We start from the raw sequence: 24,924 nt of genomic DNA, 5'->3' as shown, positions 1-24,924 counted from the left end.
GGTGAACTTTTTAATTCAGAAACAGTTTAAAATCCTTCAAACCAAAGTATCTGATTGGTCAGTGAATGAGGGTTTTTATGTTCTGTTTTTCCCAGTATAACCAGTATAACCACGACCTGATGTGACGTTCTATCTGAAGATGCTTTGTACTTCAGGCCTCTGAACAGAAATCTATGGGAAACCATCCAACAGCAAAGCTGATGTTAGAAACATAACTTCCAGGGAAAATTAAAGATTTTAAATGCTTCTTTTGGGCAGAGTCAGCTGATTTGACCTGTGATTGTGCACATGCAGTGTTTATGTCCTGGTGACCACTGAAATTACTGTAATAATTTAATAACTCAGATGTAGCTTCAGTGCCTTCAGGCAGACCTTTGGTGCTGGTTAAATTAAAAAACACAATTGTTGTTGTTGTTTTTTTATCGGAGCAAATTCTGCATCCACGACACGAGTCCGTGTTTTCTGTTCTTCGTCATTGCAGCAGCGTTGGCTCGTTTCTTCTCCTCCTTCCTCCTCTCGCGCTCCCTCTCTCTCTCCGTTTGCTGCTGCAGTCGGCGTTGGCGAGCTCCTTTCACGGCACACTCGATCTCTCGGGACAAACTGAAGTGAACCATCTGCATGCTGAGCATCGGCACGATCAGGTTATAATTGTCTACCAGCTTGTTCAGTTTGACTAGCTCCTCCTCCACTGACGCACACAGCTCCTCCCACTCCCGGCTTTCTCTGGGAGTCACGGGGTCACTGAGCCGGGCCCGCCCGTCCAGCAGCCTGTTTCGGATCTGAGCGGTGGCCTCTCTGATGTCGCGCTGCGTGACAACCCAAGGGGGCTGGTAACCGTTGTCTATGAGGATGCGGTTCAGGTTGTGGGTCATGGGGTCGGCGTAGGGATTGTGCTCAAACTTGTTGAGGGGCTTTCCGGCGCCGCTCAGGTTCCTGAAGTCTCCGCGGGCCATCGACTCCTGAATCAGATCCTCCACGAGCCGCTCCACCGCCTGGGTGATCTTGATTTTGCGGCTGCGCTGGCGCATGTCTCGTTCCACCAGCGCCCCCTCGCCCGCCGCCGCCCTCTCGTGCTCCAGCTGTCGGTAGTTTAAAACCTGCTCGGATGCCCGGTCGACACGAATCTGACGGTACTGACGCTCACGCTGGCTGGGCGTGCCTGTGCCAACGCCCTCGTAGCTGAGGTAGTGTCTGTGCTGGAGTGCTGCACCTCTGGACTTATCCTCATCTTCAGCTTCAGCTTCCTTCTCTCCGCTCAGCTGCTTGACTTTGCTCTGATGCGCCAGCACGGCACGGTACGCCTCCTCGACCCGAGCAAACAGCACCGCGTCTGCGGTTGGCGCCCCTGAGTCAGGGTGGTAGAGCTTGGCGAGACGCAGGTAGGCCTCTTTCACCTGCACAGGACTGCTGCTGCCCTCGTCAGGCAGCTGCAGAAGCCGGTAGCTCTCCCGCAGGCTGCGGCTGATTCGAGGACCAGAGCTCAGCGATCGGACCGACTGAGACCAGATGAGCAGAAGGCGTCCATGATAGCAGGCGCCGCAGGAAACCAGGAGGCGGAGAGTGAAACTCATCTCCAGCACACTCCTGCTGACACAGAAGGAAAAGATTCAGTTACATGTTGAGCATGTTGTGGCTGTGTACTGTCACCAGGGTTCAGTGTGAAGAATAATGAGTCATAATAATTTAGATTTGTAAAGCACCTTTCAAGAAACTCAGAGACACTTTACAAAAGAACTCTAGAAGCTGAAAGTGTTGTTGAAAAAGTGAGTTTTAAATAATTACCTAAAAATGCCAATTGATTCAAATCGGTAAGAACTGTTTAATTAATAATGATATAATTCAATTAGTTCAATTCAATTAAAAACACATTTATTTATTTCCGCATATATTTGGATTTGGGTTACATGGCTGACGCCATGTTTCAGTGATTTTGTGCTTGTTCACCTGGATCACCACCTTGTCTGGAGCAGATCTACAGGTTATGGTGATGCACATGAGAAACAAATGAACCACCTTTGTAACACTGACAACCAAGCTAAACGCTGAAGTTACCTGGACGAGCCACAGTCCTGCTTCATATTTCAGACTTCTGGTGAGGCAATGAGTTACTCAGTTATAGATGCGTTTTTACCCAAAGACAAGCCTGCCACAAACGTTGAAAGTCTACATGGAGTTTGTTTCAAAGCCGCACTTCACTAATGTTTGTGAACAAGAGCTTTACTGTGTCTGAAAACAGCTGTAACAGGAAATAACATCACAGCTTCACCTGAAAGAAGGGCTCGATGTTGCGTTTATTGCATTGGTTGTATGAGTTTATTTTATTAAGATTGTCTATTTAAATCTGGCAGAGAAATAATATAAAGGCCACATATGCAGAAATGATACAGTGAAACTGACGGATGTTGGATGATAAATGAGGCCATTCATATAACTCTAACATACTTTATACAATATACATGCATAAATACAAAGAGTGCTGTAAAACTTCCTAACTCTGCCTATATTCATAATTAAACAAAGACAGCATGCACTGGTCTTAGCACTTCCACTGCAGCCTCTGAATCCTTATAACAGTGTTGGAGGTGTTAACGAGAACGGGAGGTCCTCACACAATAACTAAGTGAGCACAAAATGCAAATTAGCCGTTATTTAATAGTTCAGAGCAGCTCGAAGTCTTCTGTCAGCCAACAGCTGAGATCAGTGTGCGGAGGAGGAGAGGCTACCAGCCAGAATGACTGCTAGCTGCTATTTTACAACTAAACATCGCGTTAATGGAGACTGATTTAAAACATTTAGACCCCAAAACTGAACGAAAACCAGACCTGTTTATTCACCAGAACACGTTATAACACTGCATGACCCACGGCCTCGCACAGAGAGGAGACAGGTCACCTGTTTGTTGTTAGTAGTGGATCTTCTTCTTCTTCTGCTTCCTCAAAGGTTGCGATATCTCTGTATTCACCTGCGATAGCGCCCTCTGTCGACCCAGAGACGACCAGCAGCGCCTTCGTGTTATTGTACAGTAAGTGGCTGCAGTTCAGCCAGCGGCCAGCAGGGGGACACTTCTCTATGAAAGGCTGTGGAACTAAACGACCTGCTCTGCTTTAAGAAAAACAAAACACTCACACACTATAATGTGTCAGAATTAAAATGCATTTATTTTTAATTACAGTGAAGCATTCTATCAAAAACATGATGAAATTTATCAAACGAATAAAGTTAACCCAATAAATTGAGTTCATTGGGTTTGGATAGTCCCCTTATGTTTCCTGTTCTTAATTGTTAAACATTATGTGCTACATTTCTGCTTCTCGTTGCTGCTCCAGCAAACCACAGGTCTTCCTGTCTAATGACAAACAATTAGTAAAGGAAGACACACACTGCATATGATTTACAATATCTTTAATGAGTTACAACCAGAAAGAAATATACATCTGGTTAGTTTGTGAATGCATATCTGAGAATGTGATGTGGAGCTTTTTACTGAAAGTTAATGAAAAAGCCTATTATTTAAATTCTGTTTAGCTGCTGTTTTGGGGAGTGAAAATGTTGATTAAAAGGAGACATCAGATTTGAGGATCAGCCCTAAATAACAGTGCCAAAAGAGGCCAAGGGGCACCGCTATAGGCACTTTTTTTTACAAACCTTAAAATAAACCCCAGAAAGATCAGAGAGAGCGAGAGAGATGGAACTAGTTTCTCACACTGAGAAAAAATAAGTTGCATTAAACCACAGACAAGCTCCTGCTTACGCAGCAAGAATGATTTACCAGGTGGACAAATTTTAGATGAGTCCTCAAAGGTTAGCAAGGATTAAGTCATTTTTTAACTAATGTAATTGATAATAGTTTCTAATTATAAGTTATATAAAGAGCTGCTGGTTTTAGGTTCATGTTAGGTCAGTGCATGAGTGTTCTTGTGTTCTTGTATTGCTGATGTTATTGGGACATAATTATAAATTAAAGATCGACCGATGAGGCTTATTTATCCACTGTTGGACTTTGTGTAGTTTCACTCACTCCTCACCTTCTCTCTTGTTGTTTTTCATGTGGAGAGCATGTTTTAATTAATAATTAGAGCAGAGTACATTACAAATACAAATATTTTTGGTTTCTTGCTGCTTGGTTACCACACGGTCAGAGGTCAGGTTTTTTTTAGTGACAGTCCATTTGGGAGGAAGCAGCCCTCATCTTTCATTTAGTTGAAGCTTTGTGCCGATGAACAGACTTTCTGGGGCCTGCTTTTCAGACTAGGATACAAAATGTGATGGAAGAAAAACTATATTTAGGTCAGACGTGCTTATGCCATGGCTAATGCATTTTCACCCAAATTTTCCACAATTTTTCTAGACTGAAAAAACGTTTTCACAAATATTTTACATAAATTATGGGGAGCATATGAATTCTGATAGATTTCAGCAGGTACTGTGACACTGATGCTCTGGTTTGTCATTAAGGATGTTATAAGCTGATTTTGGAAACCCTGGCTGGTCTGAGTTACTGGGAACTTGAGGTTTTCAAGGACGTCCTGTGTAAAATTCATTACAAACATTAGTCAGACATCCAAAGAATCATCTACATGAGGACAGACCTGCAGGACACGGTGTTTTTCATGGTCCTGACTGTGGATGAACATGGAGCCGCACTGTTGAAGAGAGTGAGTGTGACTTTAACTCAGCTTTCATTCAGTAGATTCAGGCTGTAAATCATCCTCATCTTGAACATTATACACGATGAAACAGACAAAGCATCTTTGAAACTGGATGCTTCTGACAGTGTTAATGTGGAGTCTGCAGCAATAATGTTTCCACTGATGACAGAGTGAAGGACTCCGCCCTCAAACCGGCCTTCCTCCCTGTACTATTGTTAATTCAGTGGGTTGGTTTCGCCCCCTGTTGGCTCTCCAGGAAACTGCAGGTCTTCCTGGTCGTTGACAAATGTTTAGTGAATAACAGAAACACACAGTATTAAAGATTTATACCGTCTGTGGTAAATTACAGCTTAAAAACTTGCGTGTTCAGTCAGACATAAGTAGCTCTAGTTAGCATGTGAATGTGATGTTTACTTTGGATTATGGAACTTTTTATTATTATTAACGGATTCAGTATTTATTAAACTTGGTGTATCCGTTGTTGCTTTGGAGATGCAGAGACTGATTAAAGAGACACGACGTCACTCTTTCTACTCATACCTGAGCCAAAGGTAACGTTGATGGAAAGGCGGTAACATCTATTTCAACTTGGTTTATTTCTATGGCGCAAAATTAGAACAACAGTCGCATCAAGGCGCCTCCGTTATTCAGGCGGGCTGACAGCTGGGAGGAGAGAGACGCAGAAAAGCGGAAGTTTTTCCGCCTCAGCGTTTACAGAAAGTGAGAGAAAGCAGCGGGAGAACAGTGCCTCACACTAAGCTGCTTCACAAACACTGAAGAATGATTTTCCATCAGCAGTGATTCCAGGTGTTCACATTTTACATGAAGTATTGAAGGTAAGCGCGGCATTAAGTTCTGCTTCCTTCTGGAAGTTCACATTCGTAGTTCTGCTTCCTTGTTGGGGGAGTGCGAAGGCCCTCTAGTATCTGCTCTGTTTCTGTTTCTTCTTCTTATTATTATTATTCAGGCAAAACAAGTGCCTGTTTGAGGGCCTAAACATGCTCAAAAACTCATGAAGTTTTGCACACGCATCAGGTCTGGTGAAACATTTCGTATTTTAATGGTTTTACATATGAGCATTGGAAAATGGCTCCGTAGCGCCACCTATTTGGGTTTGATTGCATAACCTTCATATTTGGTCAGTGTCAACTACACACCTGGGCCATGTTAAATTGCGGAGCTTTTGAGTTTTCGGGACACTTTGGGGTACAGTATAGTGATGGGTGACATCTGCAACCTCAAATTTCTCCAGGAAAAACTTTTTTTTTTTTTTTTTTGCCTGTCCCGTTTGGATCTTTAGCATCAGAATTGTTGCCTGAAGGCCAAGAAAGATGCTTTACTTTACCAATTGGATCATCGTGGCCTTGCCATATTTGTCCATTTGATTGACCTTTTATTATAATTATGTATTTATTTTATTTTTGGTTGTTACAGACGGGACAGACATGACTGGGGGATAGGACAGGGAGAAAGAATGAAAGAAAGAGAGGGAGAGAAAGAATTTTTATTTTTTTACCTGGATCACCTGTTGAGAAAGAAAAAAGAAAACAAGCAGAAGAAAACGAGAGCAATAGAATAAACAACATCATGATGATCTATGGGAATATAACAGTAAATACTAAATGTTAAACATTATTGTGCAGCACGTAAGATCGACAGCGCACAGTGTGCTTTGAGGTAGGAGCCAAAAAGGGTGTAGTTTGTGTGTGTGAGCACCCGTGTGTACACCTGTGAGCATGAACGCGCTAGTTTTTAAAAGGTTTCTTCATGTAAGTAAATAAAAGCCTTGTTAAGAATTAAAGTGTTTCTCACCTGTGAGAATCTAGAGGGCTTTTAATTTGAAAGAGTTTGTATAAACCAGGGGTGGGCAATTCATTTTCGCAAGGAGGCACATTTGAAAACGAGACTGTTGTGGAGGGCCTTTCCAACAAGCTGAACTCAAACTCACACTCTCACACTCTCACACACTGCTGTGGGTTGCATGTTTTTATTACACAATTTTATTCAAGGTTCAAGCTGATGTTTGACGTTCACGTCCAATCACAGTTTTTCATGAAAAGTAACAAACGTCCATGTCAGTAATGTTGTCATTAGTCAAATACAAAGCAGTGAGTTTCCATCCATCAAATGAACAAACAGCAGACATGCTGTCCTTCATGTATAATATGATTTCTTCATTTTCCAGGTGGTAACTATGACGACTAAGAAGCTGCTCATTGAAACACTGAACCAGTTGAGTCCAGAGGACTTTGCTGAGTTCAAGTCACTCATTGAACCGGAGAAAGATCTATCATCCAAGCCAAGGGGCCGACTGGAAACAGCAAACACACAGGATGTAGTGGAGCTGATGGAGGAGACGTACAGAGGAGAGAGTGTGGAGGAGACCAGAAAGGCTTTAATGAAGATGAACAGGACTGATCTGGTGCAGAGATTATCAGGTATCACCTCATGAAACGCAAATAAGAGAACAAAGACTTAAATATGTGAGAATACTGCACATAGTTTATCACATTCATAAGAAACCAGGTGCTGACTGATAGAAAAATCTCTTGACTCTGTGTTGTGTAGTGAATGATGAACAAAGACGTTTATATTTTAGTGCTGCTTTTTATCACGTGGATTAGAGCAGAATATGTGCAGGTCAGGCAGGTTGGCTCATTACAGGAGGCTCAAACACAGCACACTACAAAATAATAGCAGCTTCTAGCCGGTGTGCAGTGATATTATGTGACTGTTTCAGGACTTCACAATTACAACAAACCACTGAAACTCTTCTTATTAACAGTTAGACAGTTACAGAGGTCACATGCTCTGTAACGCTCTGTAACGTCTGCTGTTGCTCATAGTGGTCCAAGGGACGCTCAGGGAGTTTGTGTGTTTGCTCAGACACAAGAAAAATTAGAGCTCTGACTGTTTGTCAGCCTGGCTACAGTGCTGAAGAGAAACCTGGGGTTGTTCTTATTTTCTTCAATCAGTGATGAATAGTAAGATGTTCTGGCTTTGTGGAGGGCTTTCTTATAAAGCAACAAACTATTTCTCCAGGCTAAATGATGATCTTCTAAATTTGTGACACGCCATTTCCTCTCCAGATTACGAGTCATCTGCTTGAGGGTACGTGTTTGAGAATTATACCACGGAGTCAGGTACTTCTGATTTGAGGTCTTAGTTTTCACAGGAGCTACAGTATCCAGAGTCGTACGTAGTGAGGAGGTAAAATTATTAACAAGATAATCGACCTCTGTTGGGGTAGCGTTCAGATAGCTGCTCTGCTCTGTGTTGGTACAGGGCATTGACGATGATAACAGTGGCTGGATTATATTCTTAAACTTAGTTACAGCGCTTTCAGAAAGACATCTACTTTGATAACGTCTACTCTCCACTGCTGTGTAATCAATTATTGTAAATGTAAATGTTATCAGGAAATGATCAGACAGGAGAGGGTTTTCAGGAAACACTGTTAAATGTTCAGTTTCTATGCCATATGTTAAAACCAGATCTAGAGTGTGATTAAAGTGGTGGGTGGGTTCTTTTACATTTTGAGAGAAGCTAACTGGCTCCTTGTGATGTGAAGGAGCAGCGGCTCTACTCTGACCCCCTCCCGGATGGCCGAACTTAATATATATCTCCTCACCCTATCTCCCTTAGAGATAGAGTGAGGAGATAGGTGCAGGCTGTATAAAGATGCCCCTGAGACAGTCCTGGACATAACAGCAGGGGGCAAGATGCTAGCAGGCAGAGCATACTGTCCTGGAACTCCATAAACATGTGGCCGGCTTAGTGTACAGGAACATCTGTGCCAAGTGTAACCTGGAAGCCCCAAAGTCGAAATGGGAGACGCCCCCAAGGGTGTTAGCGAACGACTGAGCTAAGATCCTGTAGGACTTCCAGATACAGACGGACAAAACGGTGATGGCTAACCAACCGGACATAGTGGTGGTAGACAAACAGAAGAAGACGGCTATAGTGACGCAGCGATACCAAATGACAGCAACATCAGGAAGATGGAACACGAGAAACCCCATCTTAAGACTCATTTAATTAGACTAGCTTTTAACTAGATTTGTGTTTGTGCTATTTTATGTTTATCTGTTTTAAATCATTATGAAGCACTTCATGGTTTTTATCCCATGAGAAGTGCTACATAAATCAATAAAGTAAAGTAAACTGTTGAAGTACCAAGGGCTCAGAGAAGAGCTCGAGAAGATGTGGAGGGTGCAGGTAACAGTGGTCCCAGTGGTAATCGGAGTACTTGTGCGGTGACTTCTAAACCAGGCGAGCAGCTCCAGCAGATCCCAGGAGCAACATCAGAGATGTCTGTTCAGAAGAGCGCAGTCCTAGGAACAGCTGAGATACCGCGCAGGACTTTCAAGGTCCAAGGCCTCTGGTAGAGGACCCGAGCTTGAAGGAAATCTTTTGTGTTCTAAATCCTCATAAAGCCTGATGATCAAACAGTTTCTAATCTGACTTTTTCTCTTTCTTTTCTCCTCAGACAAACAGTTTCGTCCACTGAGCCAGAGAGTGAGTAGAGTCAAATCAGGGTCCTATTTTCATCTTTTGCCTGATGCTGACCTTCTTGACCTGGGTGACGTCACAGCTGGTATGGCTTCATATTTATGTCTCTCACTCCAAGTTACGGTTGGTTAGCATGGGAGAGGCAGCCTGGGACCCTCATTGGACAGAAACGCCCCGTTCTGGAGTCGACTCCCGTCACATTCAAAGACACGTAGTGTATATTTATATATCTGTGTGTGTGTGTGTATATACACACATAAAAGTGATCAGCGATCAGAGTATCCTGTGTGTGCTCTCATTCACAAAGTTAGGCCTCTCTCTAAAATCATTATTAACGAGTTAACGAGGTTTAAGTGTCACTTTGATGTGAAATCTTTTGTGTTCTAAATCCTCATAAAGCCTGATGATCAAACAGTTTCTAATCTGACTTTTTCTCTTTCTTTTCTCCTCAGACAAACAGTTTCCTCCACTGAGCCAGAGAGTGAGTAACGTCACATCAGTCGACTTCACACAGTTCAGCTTTGATTCAGGAGATGAAGACTGAAAATGATCTTCATCTTAAACAGAAATCATACACATGAAATTCAAGCTGCAGCTATGTCATGCACACATGAGTTTTGTACATGATTGGTATAGAAATATTAAACCTTATTTACATTTTAAAAGCAGATTAAATTCAAGTCTTTGTGTTTATCAGTAAAGATGTGAGCAGTTAAAGCTCCCCTCTGTTTGTAAAATCAGGAGACTCACTGCAGTTTTTGTAGCTCAGTCTTTGACAGAGTTACAGTCAGGCAGTGAAACAGAGTCACAAACCTGTTCATGAAAATTAAATCCTTCAAAAAGAGGAAAAAATGAGCCAAGAAATAAAAAACGAATCCAAGCAGGTACCCACCGAGCACCAGATGTTCATGGAGGTTATTTTCTGCTCTACATCTGGTCGACGGGTCATGACCTTAAAAAGACGCAGCTTTATGTCTGAAGGTCAAAGGTCATCTTTTCAGGTTTTTAGAAAGAATTGGATTCAAACATGAATTTATTTTTAGCACACTAAAATGTTTCTGTTGATTAAAAATCAAACAGACATTTGAATGGTGCATCGCTGTCATGTGACCTCTGTTTTTACCAGGTGGAAACGATGGAGTCTCATATTGAGCTGCTTTTGGAGACACTGGCTGATCTGAGGGGCAGCGAGCTCAAGAACTTCATCGAGATCCTGGAAAGAGAAGGTGGCTCACTGGTCCTAAGGAATCTGTCTGAGATGTCAGACGTGCAGGATGTGCAGGACGTGGTGTTTTTGGTGGTGAGGACTTTTGGCCAACAGTCAGTGGAGAAGATCGTGGAGGTTTTAAAGGAGATGAAGAGGACTGATCTGGCTCAGAGGCTGACAGACAGCAGCTCAGAAGCTCAAAGTAAGATAAAGACAAAACATGTTAAAATCATGTGTTTAATAAAAGCTCGATTAGCTTTTATTAAACACTTATTTCTATTTCTGTTAATTTCTCTTTTTTCAGACAAACATCTGGATGAACATCTGTCTGCACTGATCCATAAAGTGAGTAACGTCTCATCTGTCTGACTCTGCAGAGTTCAGCTTTGATTCAATAAGATGCAGTTTGAAAATCATAATTTCATCATTTAGATTAAACAGTTGTCACAGAAATGTTTTTAGATTAAAAATCAAACATTTATAAAAAAGTGTGTTTACATAAATACATCTTAATAAATAAGATAACAAAAGAAAACAAAGTGTTTCAGAGAAAACATTGACAACATTCAAAGTTTAAAAGAGCTACAAAAACATAAATCTGTAATTTTCTCAGTGAGGAAACATTTTTTCTTTATGAATGTTTATGAATTTTCCAGGTTGCAACAATGGCAGCTGTTACAGATCTGCTTCTAGAAACACTGGAGGATTTGAGTGATCAGGATCTCAACAAATTCAAGTTGTTCCTGCAGTTCACTCTGTTTCAGAAGAGTCTTCCACAAATCAAACTGAGAATTCACAGAAGAGGAATAGTGAATAATATCATTGATAAATGTGGTCATCAGTCTGTGGAGGTGATCAGGGAGGTTTTAACAGACATGCAGAGAACTGATCTGGTGCAGAGGCTGTCAGAGAGCAGCTCAGGACTCAAAGGTAAGAGAAAATAATCTGTCAGAGTGTCTGTAATAACTTTAATACATTTTATTTATTCATTAAAGTTTATTTAACCAGGAAAAAATAAACTTGTGACATTAAAAATCTGTTTTACAAGAGTGTCCTGGCCAAGAAGGACAGCTGTACGATCATAAGCTGCATAAATTAATAGACAAATCCATACATCAGATATGGTGTGATTATTCTTAACTGTGTGTGGAAGTATTTTAAAGTACTTCCACACTATTTTAATCGCCCCTATTTTAATTTGGGGCGACCGTGGCTCAGGGGGTTGGGAAGCGCATCTGTAACTGGAAAGTTGCCGGTTCGATCCCCGGGCTCTCTGTCCTGGTCGTTGTGTTCTTGGGCAAGACACTTTACCTAACACCTACTGGTGATGACCAGAGGAGCCGATGGCGCGATATGGCAGCCTCGCCTCTGTCAGTCTGTCCCAGGGCAGCTGTGGCTACAATGTAGCTGCTTCCACCAGTGTGTGAATGTGAGAGTGAATGAATAGTGGCATTGTAAAGCGCTTTGGGTGCCTTGAAAAGTGCTATATAAATCCAATCCATTATTAAATATAATATTACACCTTACAGTGAAAATTAATTTAAAGAATTAAATCAGAGAAACTCACAACAAGAACTGCATAATATAAACTTTATTATCTTAAAATGAAAGAATTTGTTTCCTCTGATTTATTTTGGACACACGTTGATAAATTAACACATTCAGGTTGTACAAACACAGTAAAATTAATCAGATTTGTTTTCATATTTCAATGTTTTAAAGTAAAAATATTCAGGTTATTGAATCAGTGACTTTCTTTAGTAAATGTTGTTTTAAAGCTCTTTGAACTTCTTTCCTTTGAAAATATTTTTCTTTGTTTTGTTTCATTGAATTCTTGCATTTTGAGCTCATTAATATCAGTCTTGTATTGTAAATAGATCTTTATGTTAGCTTTGATTTAAACTCCACTATGGAGACAGACGACCTGTATGAGGTAAATGATTCCAAAGTGTTTTCATTGATTTCTCTGTGATTGTGTAACTATGGCCTCCTCCTGCCTTCAGTCAGCACAGCTGAAAGTGAAACATTAAAGCTTTTTATTGTCAGGACTCAGTGTTATACTCAGGATGAGCACACATAAAGGACACACACAGTGTCTGTATCATGTAGTTACAGTTTGTATTCAATGTGTTGCAGCTGCAGGATCATCAGCTGAAGGATTTGATGTGGAGGAAACAGAGAAAGGTCAGTGTCCAGAAAACACATGAATCAATAAATACACTCATTGATATGAAGATGAAGAAGAAGAAGAAGAAGAATTACTGAATGAAACAGAACTGGATCATTTCCTCACACTTTGATAGTTTCCCATCAAATATGACTTCATGTTAACAAGTTTAATGTTGTTATTAATCCAACTTACAAGGATCATCAGAATGAAATCAAAGCATCAGTTATTTCAAAGTGTCTGATTATTAACACTGATGTTAAATCAGTCATGAATGAACCTTTTAATATTTCTTTTCTGTCAGAGAAACACTCTGAGGATGAACGTTGGCCTGCACTGATCCACAAAGTGAGTCATGTCACATCTGTCTGACTTCAGATCATCCAGCTTTCATTTCATAAATACAGGATAGAAATCTTCAATAGAAACAAATGATTTGATTGGAAAAGTCAAAGTTTGATAAGTTGAGCGTGTGCAGTGAGGTAGGTCTGCAGCAGGTCAGAAAAGTGCTGAACTTGTTAACAGAAGCAGAATAATTGTTAATCAGCTGTTTGTGATCATTGTGACAAATATGACCAATGACATCATCACCTTATGTTTAGTTTAGTTTAGTTTAATTATTTATATAGCACATTTAATTACAACAAGAGCGTTGACCAAAGTGCTGTACAAGAATACAACATACCTAATAAAACAACTTAGAGTATTAAAAGCAAACACCAAATATGAATTAACAGATAACTCTCATGCTGTATTAAAAGCCAGTAAATAAAAATGCGTTTTAAGATAAGATTTAAAAAGATTGACAGTGGGAGCCTGTCTGATGTGTAGGGGTAAATTATTCCACAGCTTGGGCGCTACGGCTGCAAATGCTCGATCACCTCTATGAACCAGCCTCGACCTTGGTACAGCTAAGAGCAAAAGATCACTTGATCTAAGAGATCTAAGGGGGGTATAAGTCTGCAGGAGTTCAGATAAATACCCGGGAGCCTGTCCATTCAGGGCTTTGTAAGTCAACAATAAAATTTTAAAATTAATTCTGAAGCGGACAGGGAGCCAATGAAGGGAGGCAAGTACCGGGGAAATGTGTTCGCATCTTTTAGTACGTGTCAGAAGACGAGCTGCAGCATTCTGGACCAACTGCAGCCTTGCCAGGCAGGTCTGGCTAACTCCAGCATATAAGGAGTTACAGTAGTCCAGCTGGGATATAATGAAAGCATGAATCGCTCGTTCAAAGTTTTTAAAAGATAAAAATGATCTCACCTTAGATAAAAGCCTCAGTTTGAAGAAAGATCGCTGTACGACTGAGCTAATTTGTTTTTCAAAGGTGAAATTGCTGTCAAATATAACCCCTAAATTTTATGTGATGGATGATGTCATCTAAACACATCTACATTTGTCAAGTGTTGATGAGAAAACAAACAAACCTGAAAGTGAGAAATGTCACATTTATCTCATGAACATTTTCTTTGAATTTTCCAGGTAGAAACGATGGAGTCTGTTATTGAGCTGCTGCTGGAAACTCTGGATGGTCTCAATGATCGAGAGCTGCATAAGTTCAATAAGAACCTGCGACGAATTCATCATGACAAATATGAGTCAGACTTTTCATGGATGCCATACGAGTGGACAGACCTGCAGGACACAGTGTTTCTGATGGTGCTGACTTACGGCCAACAGTCAGTGGAGAAGATCATGGAGGTCTTAAAGAAGATGAAGAGGACTGATCTGGCTCAGAGGCTGTCAGACTGCAGCTCACTGCCTCGAAGTAAGACAACAAAATCAAAACTCATTAAAGTCATAAAACTGTTTTTATGTCTCATAAACGTCTGACTAAAGTCTTCTTTGACTTTATAAATAATATTTGTAATAAAGACAAAAAAACACATCTTTAAAACATATTTTATGGCTGTTCTGGAAAAATATACTTCAATAAATACATAAAAATGAGATTAAATCAAAATACTTTGTGAGGAGGAGTAAAAATGACTCCTTCATACTGTTTATTATTGCTGAGGAGGTTTCATATTTCCTGAATAATTGTCAGTTAGTTGTTAAATGTGTTTGTCATGAGTGACTTTGAGCACTTTTCTCCTCAGAGAAACACTCTGTGGATGAACGACGCTCTGCACTGATCCACAAAGTGAGTCATGTCACATCTCTGATTCAGTACAAGACAGCAGGCTGAAAGTCAGAGGACTAAAGTATCATCAGTTCTCATGTTGAGTCATTTTTCTCATGATTTCTGCTGGATGTTTGTGACAAACTGAAGCTTCATTCAGTTTGACTTCTTCAGCAGTAAGTTTCTGCAACACTAATGTCAGGATGTCTTTACCACTGAGGATGAGCTGAGGAAGTGTCAGCATGTACATTTGTCCTGACTCTTCAACAGGACAGAGAAATCTGAAAACATCAAACACTTTCAGATTAAACAGGAAACTTTATTCTACTTACAAATATTAATAAAGAATGAAAGATAATGTGAAATCAGGGAAAGATTCTTGATGGATATGTTTCAGTTTTTATCTGCACAGTGAGAGAAGAACTGCAGCCTGTAAAGAAAAACTATTCAAACCCATAAAAGTGGATCACAGTTTTATATTTTCTTCATTTCTTTGATAAACGTACCGCAATTAGTAAATAGACGCTTGTGTTTGGCTAAATAAATATGTGACCCCGTGATTGTGTTTATTGTTCCAGGTGGCAACAATGGCAGCTGTTAAACATCTGCTTTTAGAAACTTTGAATAATTTGAGTGATGAGGAGCTCGAGAAATTTAAGAGGCTCCTGCAGACGATCATTCCTTGGAGGAATCGGTCATATTTCTTATGGAGGTTGAGTCCATCATCAACCAGAGCAGATGTAGTGAATCTGATGATGGATGAACTTGGTCATCAGTCTGTGGAGGTGACCAGAGAAGTTTTCATGCACATGAACAGAACTGATCTGGTGCAGAAGTTACCAGAGAGCAGCTCAGCATCCAGAGGTGAGACCAACATGCATGAGTGTAAACTCTGTGTCATCAACAGGTTTTTGTGTTGGTGGTGTCATGGTGGTGCAGTGGTTAGCACTGTGTCCTCACAGCATGAAGGTTGTGTGTTTGAGCCTCCTGGTTGGCTGGAACCTTTCTGTGTGGAGTTTGCATGTTCTCCCTGTGCCTGCATGCTTTTCCTCAGAGTGCTCTGGTTTCCAGTCCAAACACATGCTTGTTGGCTTTATTGCTGGTTCTAAATTAAATGTGGGTGTGAAAGGTTGTCTGTCTGTTTAAAACCTGAGGTGGACAGGTGTACCCTCTCTCATTATCACAGCTGGGAACCCCCAGTTACTTTGGTTGGACAGGATGGAGGGTTTCTTTGTTGGGTTCTTGTGTCATTTTATTTAGTTTCACATGATTTTCTCTTTTAAATCATCTGTGTCGTCTGAAGGCTGATTCTACTTGGATGTGTGATGATGTTTGAATCCTCAGAGTTGATTGTAAATGTCTTTCCTCCTCAGAGAAACACTCTGTGGATGAACATGGAGCTGCACTGTTGAAGAGAGTGAGTGTGACTTTAACTCAGCTTTTACAAAAAAATAGTTTTTAGTATTGATAGAAATGAAATAATGTTTTCTTATGAAACTTGAAGTTTTGCAGTTCATAAAGAGAGTGAAGTAAATATCAAAACCACCAGCCGTCTCTTCAGTGATTATTCTAAAACATATAAATATTAATGAAGATATCTTTTTTTTAATTAATATTTGACATTTCTACTACAGTTTCTCTGGAAATTAAATAAAAAGAAATCTTTAAATCGTCCAACAGAGATATTATACAGTAACTTGATACATTATTTTGGTTTTACAGGAAAAAGAACAGGAAGCTGTTACACAGATTCAGGAAACACTGAATGAATTCAGTCAAAAGGATCTAAAGAAATTCAAGCAGTTGCTGCCGTTCACGTGCTTTAAGATGGGCCTGCCACAAATGGAGAGGTACTGGTATCTAAACTGGACAGAGAGACTTGTGAATCTGATGGTGGATGAACTTGGTCATCAGTCTGTGGAGGTGATCATGGAGGTTTTAACAGACATGAACAGACCTGATCTGATGCTGAGGCTGTCAGAGAGCAGCTCAGGTGAGACCAAACAAAGTTTAATAAATAGATTTTCATAATTTACAATAAACTTGTTTAAACAACTTCTAATCAACAAACATTAAAATAAAGAGGAAACACAACAGACGTACAAAAATAACTTTGCATAAATCATCAGAGCTGAATCCAACCTTTCTCTCTGTCTCTGTCTTGTTCTGACATCACTGGTGAGAATATTTGAATTCATCAGCTTTTGATCATCTTAGACGTCACTCAGCTGCACGTCCTGCTGAACATGTTGTTCTGATGTTGAAGCAGCTCTGCACAGCATAAAGTGATCAAACAGCAAACATGTGGACAGTTAGAGGATGATTTTATATGTCAGCATAACATCATTCATTTGAATTCTTTGTGTCTCAACAAGGACGAAAAACTGAAAGAAGTTCAGAGCTTGAAGGTTGTCAGAGCCTGACGGTAATCCCTTCCATTCATCCATTTATTCCTAAAGTTTCTTTCTTTAGAAACATGTGTACTTATTGACTAAAGTGACTGTCCTCTGCAGCAGGACTGCAGTGATTGGACTAAACTTGAACCTGAGGTGAACAGTACAGATGCAGACGAGGCTCCAACTTACAGGTAAATCAACTTCCTGAATGCTGCAGCACAGCAAACTGGAACTACAGGAAACAGTTCAGCTTTGGATTTATTCCCAGAGGAAATTCTTCATTTTGCATCCAATTCACACGACTACTCTCTGTGTTTCCATTCACTCTGTTGTTCCTTCATGAGTGTGTATTTAATTCCTGTTTCAGCCTTCAGTCTGCAGCAGGACACTTTGAATGCAGAGTCTCGGGCTTGCGCTGGGTCTGTAAGGGAAAGACCAGCTTTCAGTACCAGTTCAGATCTTGGGAGGGACACATGGAGAGGATGGAGAGCAGACAATACATGCCTGCAGGTCCTCTGATGGACGTCACAGTCACTGCTGGGAAGTTAAATGAAGTTCACCTGCCACACTGGATCTGCATCGGTAAGAGGACACGAAGGAAGAATTTCAGATGTTTGACATTTCTGACAGTGAGCGCACAAACTGTTATAAACTGTTCTTCTCACCATGTTTGTGTTGTTGTGTTCTCCTGCAGATGACATCCCTGACATATTGGACAAGTTTGCAGTCGTTCACATAGATGACTGTGGAGATGTTGTGGGAAAAGTGTCTGAGGTCACACCAACACATGTCAAGTTAACGGATCCACATTTCTCATTAATAGCACCTCTGATGCGTTTATTTACGTATATACCTTCCATATTTCCTCCAAAAATCAGCTGTTACATGTTGATGTACTATCAACTCAACACATCATTCCTCAAACTCCACGTCTACCTGATACGACAGGATCCTGCTCTGGAACAGGTAACTGAACATCTTAATGATGTGAAACAGGACAAGATTCCAAACATTAGGACCGACTGACAAAAGACAAAAGAGACACTGAAAGAAAAATGTGTTTTATACTGAACCCAATGGGAGAAATGTCTCTATTGCTACAATAAATCTCTTCTGTTTGATTATAGGAAGATTTTTTAATCATGTTTTTTCTTTTAACTTCAGCAGCACTTGTGAGAGTCACTTGGCTGTTAAATCTCTTCACTGTAATCTGGAGATTATTTGGACCCAGACCAGAGTTTATAATATTACATAATACAGACTTCATATAAGCAAAACTATTAAAAATTAGACACTTGTTATTAACCAGAGAGTTCACAAAGCACCATGAAGATGCAAAATATTGATCACCTTCACATGGTGATACTCTCGCTCTCAGAGTTTGACACAATATTTCACAACAATCTCTGACTTTATTCTCATTAATGTGACTTTTTCCTCCAGTTTACTTTTCCAGCAGACCATAATACTCTCTCACAAAAATCTTATCGTTTGATTATAAATGTCATTTCAAACACAGATGGTGTAAGCTGGTGTAAAGTTAACCCCTATTTTTGATTATTTTACTTTTTTGTTTCCTTTTTTTTTTCTTAAACAGGAAATTGCTCAGAAATATTGTGAGAAAAATGATGAGACAAAATCCCATTTGAAATTTCAAAAAATCATAAAGCATCCCCCAGACCAGTACCTGCAAACTGAGCGTCTTTTCAGCCTCAAAGTCGACAACACAAGTGCAAAAATTCAACCGGAGGTAAACTTTGTAAAGTTTGTGCTACATGTGGATCGAAACCTTGTTGACAGAAAACACATCAGGCCTTATTTTAGCCAGAATGACACGGCTGCTCTGAAACATACGTGTGTCTTTGCATTGGCTGAGTCAGTGAGGTGAGGGGCATCACACCAGGGACTATCAGCTGTCTTTGGTAGCACAGCTGCACACACTTTAACACAGCAGTTTGTGATGCTGTATTTCAGTCTTCTTCAGGTGCTGATGATAGTTTTACCTGAAGAATATAAAATAATGGTAAAAGTCAAAATAGTGTTTCAGGAAAATCAAGTTCTGAAGAAAATCCTAAAACTTGTGAAATCATGAACTGACAGTTTTTGCAACTCAGTGGGCTGCTGTATATTTTTTACTATTATTGTTCTGTGACTTTAAATCTGGGTCATTTATTTGTCATCACATTTTTCCAAAAAGAGCTGGGAGATGAGGAGTGTAAGAAGTCATGGATTTAAAAGAATAATTATAAAAAATAGAAAAACAAATGTGATCAAACTGTGTAAAAGGTCTGTAGTTCATTCTGTTTTTATATCAGTTCACATTTTTCTGGTAATTTTTGTTTTAGTTTTACTTCATTATAAAACACTTGATGTGAACAAGGTTAAAGGGCATACGCTGAGATCATATTAGAGCATATTTAAAAAACTCAAAGTCTGAGCCTCAACATTGTTTTGACTGAAAATCACTTACATCTGTCTTACTGCATCTAAATAATATCACAAGTCCACAGATAAACTGTCTTTTTATCTTTAGTCCCTGTCACCTACACTTTGTCCATCAAATATATTTAAATGAGTAGATTTAAAAAGTAAAATGTAAAACTTGGAGGCTCCATTTCTGTACTGATAGCCAGATGTAAGAACCACAACTGTAACTTTATCGGCTGCATTAAATTGTGACAGAATATTGTGCGTGTGTGTGTGTGTGTGTGTGTTCACAGAGGTATTTTAAAGTTCTTTTGTTTTGTTTTTTAAACACAGAAGTTAACCCTCAGATACAACAGGCAAAACTTCTATGAGGTGTACGTTAAGAATCCACGCAGTGAACTCATACTTACACTGGTGCACACTCACCCAGCTGATGGTGAACCAGCTGATGAGCCACTATGGAAATGTGAAATTCGAGCAGGTCAGTGGTTATTAAGCAATATTACCCACACTGTTACTAATATAAGAAATACTGTATGTCATAAAATGTCAAATGTAAGAGATTTTTTCCATCAAACTTAAAAGAGTCTGCAGCAGTTTGATTGACACTATGTTTCCAAAAGTATTCACTCGCTCATCCACATCCTTTCATTCATGTGTTAAAATCACTTCCATGGCCTCAGGTGTATAAAATCAACACTAAGACATGCAGACTCTTCTACAAACATGTGTGAAAGAATCACTCGTTCTCAGGAGTTCAGTGGTCCTGTGATAGGACGCCACCTGTGCAACAAGTGTCGAGTCGCACATTTTGAAGCCAATATGATAACCTTATCCCACCAATGCTGTGGACGTCCAGCTTTTCAGATCCAGTTAAAATCAAATCACTCAAAAAGATCCTCTGGAAAAGAGTAGAATTCTTAGAACAGAGTTTATTAAACAGTGTCATATGAACAGCAGAAATCAGTACAATCAACCAGGATGACAGAAAAAGTGAACAAGCAAAGCGAAGCAACCCCGGAGTGTAGAGCCTCAAAGCACAAACAGCACAGACACACAACAGACAGACAGGAAAGAAGCAGCAGAGCGGGGCATATCGACCCTCCTCTTATATGGGATCAGTGACCCCTCCGCCTGCCGTTGGGTACTCTTTCATCCTTTGTTCTTTCTTATCATGCATAACTTTCTGACCCTGCCCCATAACTTTTACATCCATCATTGAATTGGGTCACTTTGTCAGTCACCGTTGGCGATACCACAGTCAAAGGTTACTTATTGATCCTAATTAGTACATTTTGATCAGCATGTGTTTATACAATAAAGGGCACAAACTTCATTAATATAATTGAAGATAATGTTTGACCTAAATATGTGGATCTTGTGATTTTGAACGTGTAGAAAAAATGCTCCAGTATAAGTATATATTTAGTATATAGAAGTATATATGATTACATATGTGAGTATATGTCCAGTGTGTACAGGTACATATGTCATATATATCCAACACATTCTCACTCCCAAAGTGTAACATTTTACGCTAGGTGACAAATCGTCAACATATTACGTTTTCGGCTACCCACCACGTTCCTAAATGACAACCTCGGAAAAATGAGGAAATATGAGAACCATATGGACTCAATCTACACATGTTCGCTCTTTTTCTTCAAATTGCTTAGAAACACGCTATTTAACATCATTAAAGTCCTGGTTAACCTCAGGAAAAAGGTTATGGTTAGGGCTAGGGATAAGGTTAGGTTTAGGGCTGGAACGTCTATTACCGCGGGAGCGTCATTGCACTGGATTTCGGCCATAACCCGCCGCGTACCATAAGAACGCCGAAGGTCTCCTTTTGCGTTCCTCAGGAACGCCCCGGGATGTCATATATCATAGAAAATCCACAACATTAGTTAAAATGGAGAGAATGTTGTCTCCGGGAGTTTAGCTGATTTGATTTAGAGCGGCAAGGTATGGTGGGTGTGTTCCGGTTAAAGAACACGGAGGCAGCTTCCAAGTTTAGGAGATTTATTCAGCTGTGGTCTGTAGTAATGATACATAAAGCAACTATATGTACAGCACACATAAAATATTCAACATGTCTAGACATTATTCTAGCACAGAGATAGCACAAGGAACTGTATTCAACACTCACATCTATAACAACTTCAACAATTACACAAGATTTATAATTAGCATTAACTAGCTTAGTAGCTTATAGTGATGGGATTTCCGGCTCTTTTTAGAGATCCGACTCTTTCGGCTCGGCTCACTAAAAAGAGCCGGCTCTTTCGGCTCCGAACCGGCTCTTCAGGTTGTTTTGTTGCTTTAATTATTTAATCATTAACAATAATATAAAATTATGCAGAAAAGGAATTACTAATGTAAAAAAAGTGGTTTTATTTATATATGTTTATATATGGCCCCTAGAGGTAAAGCACGTACAAACTCTAAAGCATATACAAACTCCAAAAAGCACGTACAAACTCCAAAACACATTTCTAGCGTTTACTGAACTTCCAAAACAGAGCTACCCAGATCACTTAAATTACACAATTGAAAGCATGTGTGTATTGTTTGTGTATTTATAGACAAGCACTCATATTTATTCAAATAATTAAAAAAAAAAAAAAGTTTATTTACCTGTTACTACCACACACCAAATCCGGTTGTTGATACTTCCTGGCTTGTGTAGCCACTAGGAAACAAAAGCTCAACACTGCGCCCTAGCATCCTGGAGAACTTCTGTTGTCTTTTGTACGTGATTCTGAGTTTGTACGTGCTTCTGAGTTTTTACGTGTTTTGGAGTTTGTACATGCTTAGGAGTTTGTACGTGCTTAGGAGTTTGTACGTGTTTTGTCTCTAAGGTCCACCATAAATATACTTTATTTTTTCACTCCACATAAAATGTAATAAATAAATCATATAATACAAAAAACAACTATTTACATTTTAAATTTTTAACTATTTAAATTTTCAGCTTTTTCCTTTTAAATAAATTTAACGTGAAACAACACAAAACACTGCAAACCACAACACAATTAAATATAAATTAAAATATGAAAACAAAAAGAAGATGCACATTCTCTGTCATATGGGCCTGCATGATTTCTGAATCCTTTATCATCTGCAACTGAAAATAGTGGATGATTACTATACCTTTCTAATGTGACGTTGTTGTCCCTCGCTCTCTTTCTCTCTGGCTCTGTTCCTGTGCTACTGCGAGTGTAACTAACGCCCCTCCCCCCTCTGCCCAGCGCAAAGTACAGGCCGCGCGTGCGGAGTTTAGCGAAAAAAGGGCGAGAGAGAGGGTGAGAGAAAGAAAAGAAAAAAAAACTCACGGCTCCCAATAAGGAGTTCACTTCAAAGAGAGGGCTCTAAGAGCCATTTCGTTCGCGAACGACCCATCACTAGTAGCTTACATAGCATATTAGCGTATTAGCATATTAGCGTATTAGCATAGGATAACATTAGCATAGCCACGAGGGAACAAATGCACACAATAGCAGCTGACATACACAACATCATGTAAACAGAACCCACCTTCTGGCATTCACACACAGCAATAAACCAAAACCCACGAGATACTGGTGAGAAGACACAAGGAAAAAATGCTGGCTATCAGCAGCTACAAAGGCAGACTAGCAGCACACGGCACAGAGTGGTGCATTCAAGGAGCGTCAGCATAGATATGGTGAGTTCAATGACGTAGGACATATCAAATTCCACAGCGCAAACACTATCTATCGACAAACCACAACACTTCAACCAAGCAAATAACGTGTAAACAGTGGGCTTTCTAACACAGCCGCCCCCGACTGTCTGCACAGACAGTCGAATCCAAGGTAGAAAGGTCACTCAGGTACGTGGATCCTTATCATCTTCAAGCATAGGGAGTGAGACCAAGCGGGCTACTGGTCGAATATACGTTCGATCTTTGACCTTAACGGCAGCAGTCCGGATACATCCATCAGCTCCAGGGTAAGTAGTTGTTTCCTTACAAACAGGCCATAAAGCTCTTGGGAGCTGAGGATCAACTATGAGCACCACCTGGTCCGGTTTGAGGCACTCCGCATCCTTTTGCCACTTCTGTCTCTCTTGCAAGTTAGGCAGGTAGTGACGGCTGAATCGGGACCAGAAATGGTCGACAAGAACTTGACTATGTCTCCATCTGCGACTCCCGATAAGGTTACTGGGATCGTAAACCACTTGAGGGAGTGATGCATCATAGCGTCCCATCAGCAGGATGTTAGGTGTGATGGGGTCTCGATCTGCTATGTCTGATGAGACGTAGCCAAGAGGCTTAGCATTTACAATGCCTTCCACTTCCACAAGGACCGTACGAAGCAATTCAATTCAATTCAATTCAATTTTATTTATATAGCGCCAAATCACAACAAAAGTCGCCTCAAGGCGCTTCATAGATACAGAGAAAAACCCAACAATCATATGACCCCCTATGAGCAAGCACTTTGGCGACAGTGGGAAGGAAAAACTCCCTTTTAACAGGAAGAAACCTCCGGCAGAACCAGGCTCAGGGAGGGGCGGCCATCTGCTGCGACCGGTTGGGGTGAGAGAAGGAAGACAGGATAAAAGACATGCTGTGGAAGAGAGACAGAGGTTAATAACAGATATGATTCAATACAGAGAGGTCTGTTAATACATAGTGAGCGAGAAAGGTGACTGGAAAGGAAAAACTCAATGCATCATGGGAATCCCCCGGCAGCCTACATCTATTGCAGCATAACTAAGGGAGGATTCAGGGTCACCTGGTCCAGCCCTAACTATATGCTTTAGCAAAAAGGAAAGTTTTAAGCCTAATCTTAAAAGTAGAGATAGTGTCTGTCTCCCGAATCCAAATTGGAAGCTGGTTCCACAGAAGAGGGGCCTGAAAACTGAAGGCTCTCCCTCCCATTCTACTTTTAAATACTCTAGGAACAACAAGTAGGCCTGCAGAGCGGGAGCGAAGTGCTCTAATAGGGTGATATGGTACTACAAGGTCATTAAGATAAGATGGGGCCTGATTATTTAAGACCTTGTATGTGAGGAGCAGGATTTTGAATTCAATTCTGGATTTAACAGGAAGCCAATGAAGGGAAGCCAAAACAGGAGAAATATGCTCTCTCTTTCTAGTCCCTGTCAGTATTCTTGCTGCAGCATTTTGGATTAGCTGCAGGCTTTTCAGTGAGTTTTTTGGACATCCTGATAATAATGAATTGCAGTAGTCCAGCCTGGAAGTAATAAATGCATGAACTAGTTTTTCAGCGTCACTCTGAGACAGGATATTTCTAATTTTAGAGATGTTGCGCAAATGGAAGAACGCAGTCTTACATATTTGTTTAATATGTGCGTTGAAGGACATATCCTGGTCAAAAATGACTCCAAGGTTCCTCACAGTGTTACTGGAGGCCAAGGTAATGCCATCCAGAGTAAGAATCTGGTTAGATACC

At 40.3% G+C, this 24,924-nt stretch overlaps 3 protein-coding genes across 14 annotated transcripts in view; 2 read left to right on the top strand and 1 right to left on the bottom strand.

Moving 5' to 3' along the window:
- Positions 1 to 99: 99 nt before the first annotated feature.
- dnajc28 (DnaJ (Hsp40) homolog, subfamily C, member 28) lies at positions 100 to 3,116 on the bottom strand. Of its 2 annotated transcripts, none has more exons than XM_085178354.1 (2): positions 2,893 to 3,116; positions 100 to 1,584 (listed from the first exon to the last, which is right to left on the bottom strand). In XM_085178354.1, the coding sequence occupies exon 2, from the start codon at positions 1,569 to 1,571 to the stop codon at positions 420 to 422; it is 1,152 nt and encodes a 383-aa protein (XP_085034480.1). In that variant the 5' UTR covers positions 1,572 to 1,584; positions 2,893 to 3,116; the 3' UTR covers positions 100 to 419. The 2 variants fall into 2 exon arrangements, with proteins under 2 accessions (XP_085034480.1, XP_085034479.1); XM_085178353.1 differs by having other exon boundaries at positions 2,823 to 3,110.
- A 2,122-nt stretch (positions 3,117 to 5,238) lies between these two features.
- The window catches only part of LOC146509136 (uncharacterized), a 35,180-nt gene continuing 15,494 nt past the window's right edge, over positions 5,239 to 24,924 (top strand). For 2 of the 11 annotated variants that reach the window (XM_085178328.1, XM_085178326.1), the window contains exons 1-20: positions 5,241 to 5,485; positions 6,835 to 7,087; positions 9,139 to 9,246; positions 9,614 to 9,642; positions 10,288 to 10,570; positions 10,673 to 10,713; positions 11,025 to 11,298; positions 12,505 to 12,552; positions 12,840 to 12,883; positions 14,018 to 14,303; positions 14,635 to 14,678; positions 15,236 to 15,521; positions 16,031 to 16,074; positions 16,380 to 16,650; positions 17,033 to 17,082; positions 17,171 to 17,244; positions 17,421 to 17,635; positions 17,748 to 18,019; positions 18,651 to 18,803; positions 19,814 to 19,961. In XM_085178328.1, coding sequence (XP_085034454.1) covers positions 6,844 to 7,087; positions 9,139 to 9,246; positions 9,614 to 9,642; positions 10,288 to 10,570; positions 10,673 to 10,713; positions 11,025 to 11,298; positions 12,505 to 12,552; positions 12,840 to 12,883; positions 14,018 to 14,303; positions 14,635 to 14,678; positions 15,236 to 15,521; positions 16,031 to 16,074; positions 16,380 to 16,650; positions 17,033 to 17,082; positions 17,171 to 17,244; positions 17,421 to 17,635; positions 17,748 to 18,019; positions 18,651 to 18,803; positions 19,814 to 19,961 — 2,914 coding nt within the window. In that variant the 5' untranslated portion in view covers positions 5,241 to 5,485; positions 6,835 to 6,843. Of the gene's footprint in view, positions 5,486 to 6,834; positions 7,088 to 9,138; positions 9,247 to 9,613; positions 9,643 to 10,287; positions 10,571 to 10,672; positions 10,714 to 11,024; positions 11,299 to 12,504; positions 12,553 to 12,839; positions 12,884 to 14,017; positions 14,304 to 14,634; positions 14,679 to 15,235; positions 15,522 to 16,030; positions 16,075 to 16,379; positions 16,651 to 17,032; positions 17,083 to 17,170; positions 17,245 to 17,420; positions 17,636 to 17,747; positions 18,020 to 18,650; positions 18,804 to 19,813; positions 19,962 to 24,924 lie in introns of all 11 variants that reach the window. The other 9 variants (XM_085178329.1, XM_085178331.1, XM_085178330.1 and 6 more) reach the window with 9 other exon arrangements.
- The window catches only part of LOC146509135 (uncharacterized), a 59,935-nt gene continuing 44,162 nt past the window's right edge, over positions 9,152 to 24,924 (top strand). The window contains exon 1 of the mRNA XM_085178343.1: positions 9,152 to 9,171. The gene's annotated coding sequence lies outside the window, so the exon portion shown is untranslated. The remainder of the gene's footprint in view (positions 9,172 to 24,924) is intronic.

The sequence above is a fragment of the Neolamprologus multifasciatus genome, chromosome 11 (genome assembly GCF_963576455.1).
Source record: "Neolamprologus multifasciatus chromosome 11, fNeoMul1.2, whole genome shotgun sequence".
NCBI lineage: Eukaryota > Metazoa > Chordata > Actinopteri > Cichliformes > Cichlidae > Neolamprologus > Neolamprologus multifasciatus.
This window is presented reverse-complemented; position numbering and strand designations above follow the sequence as displayed.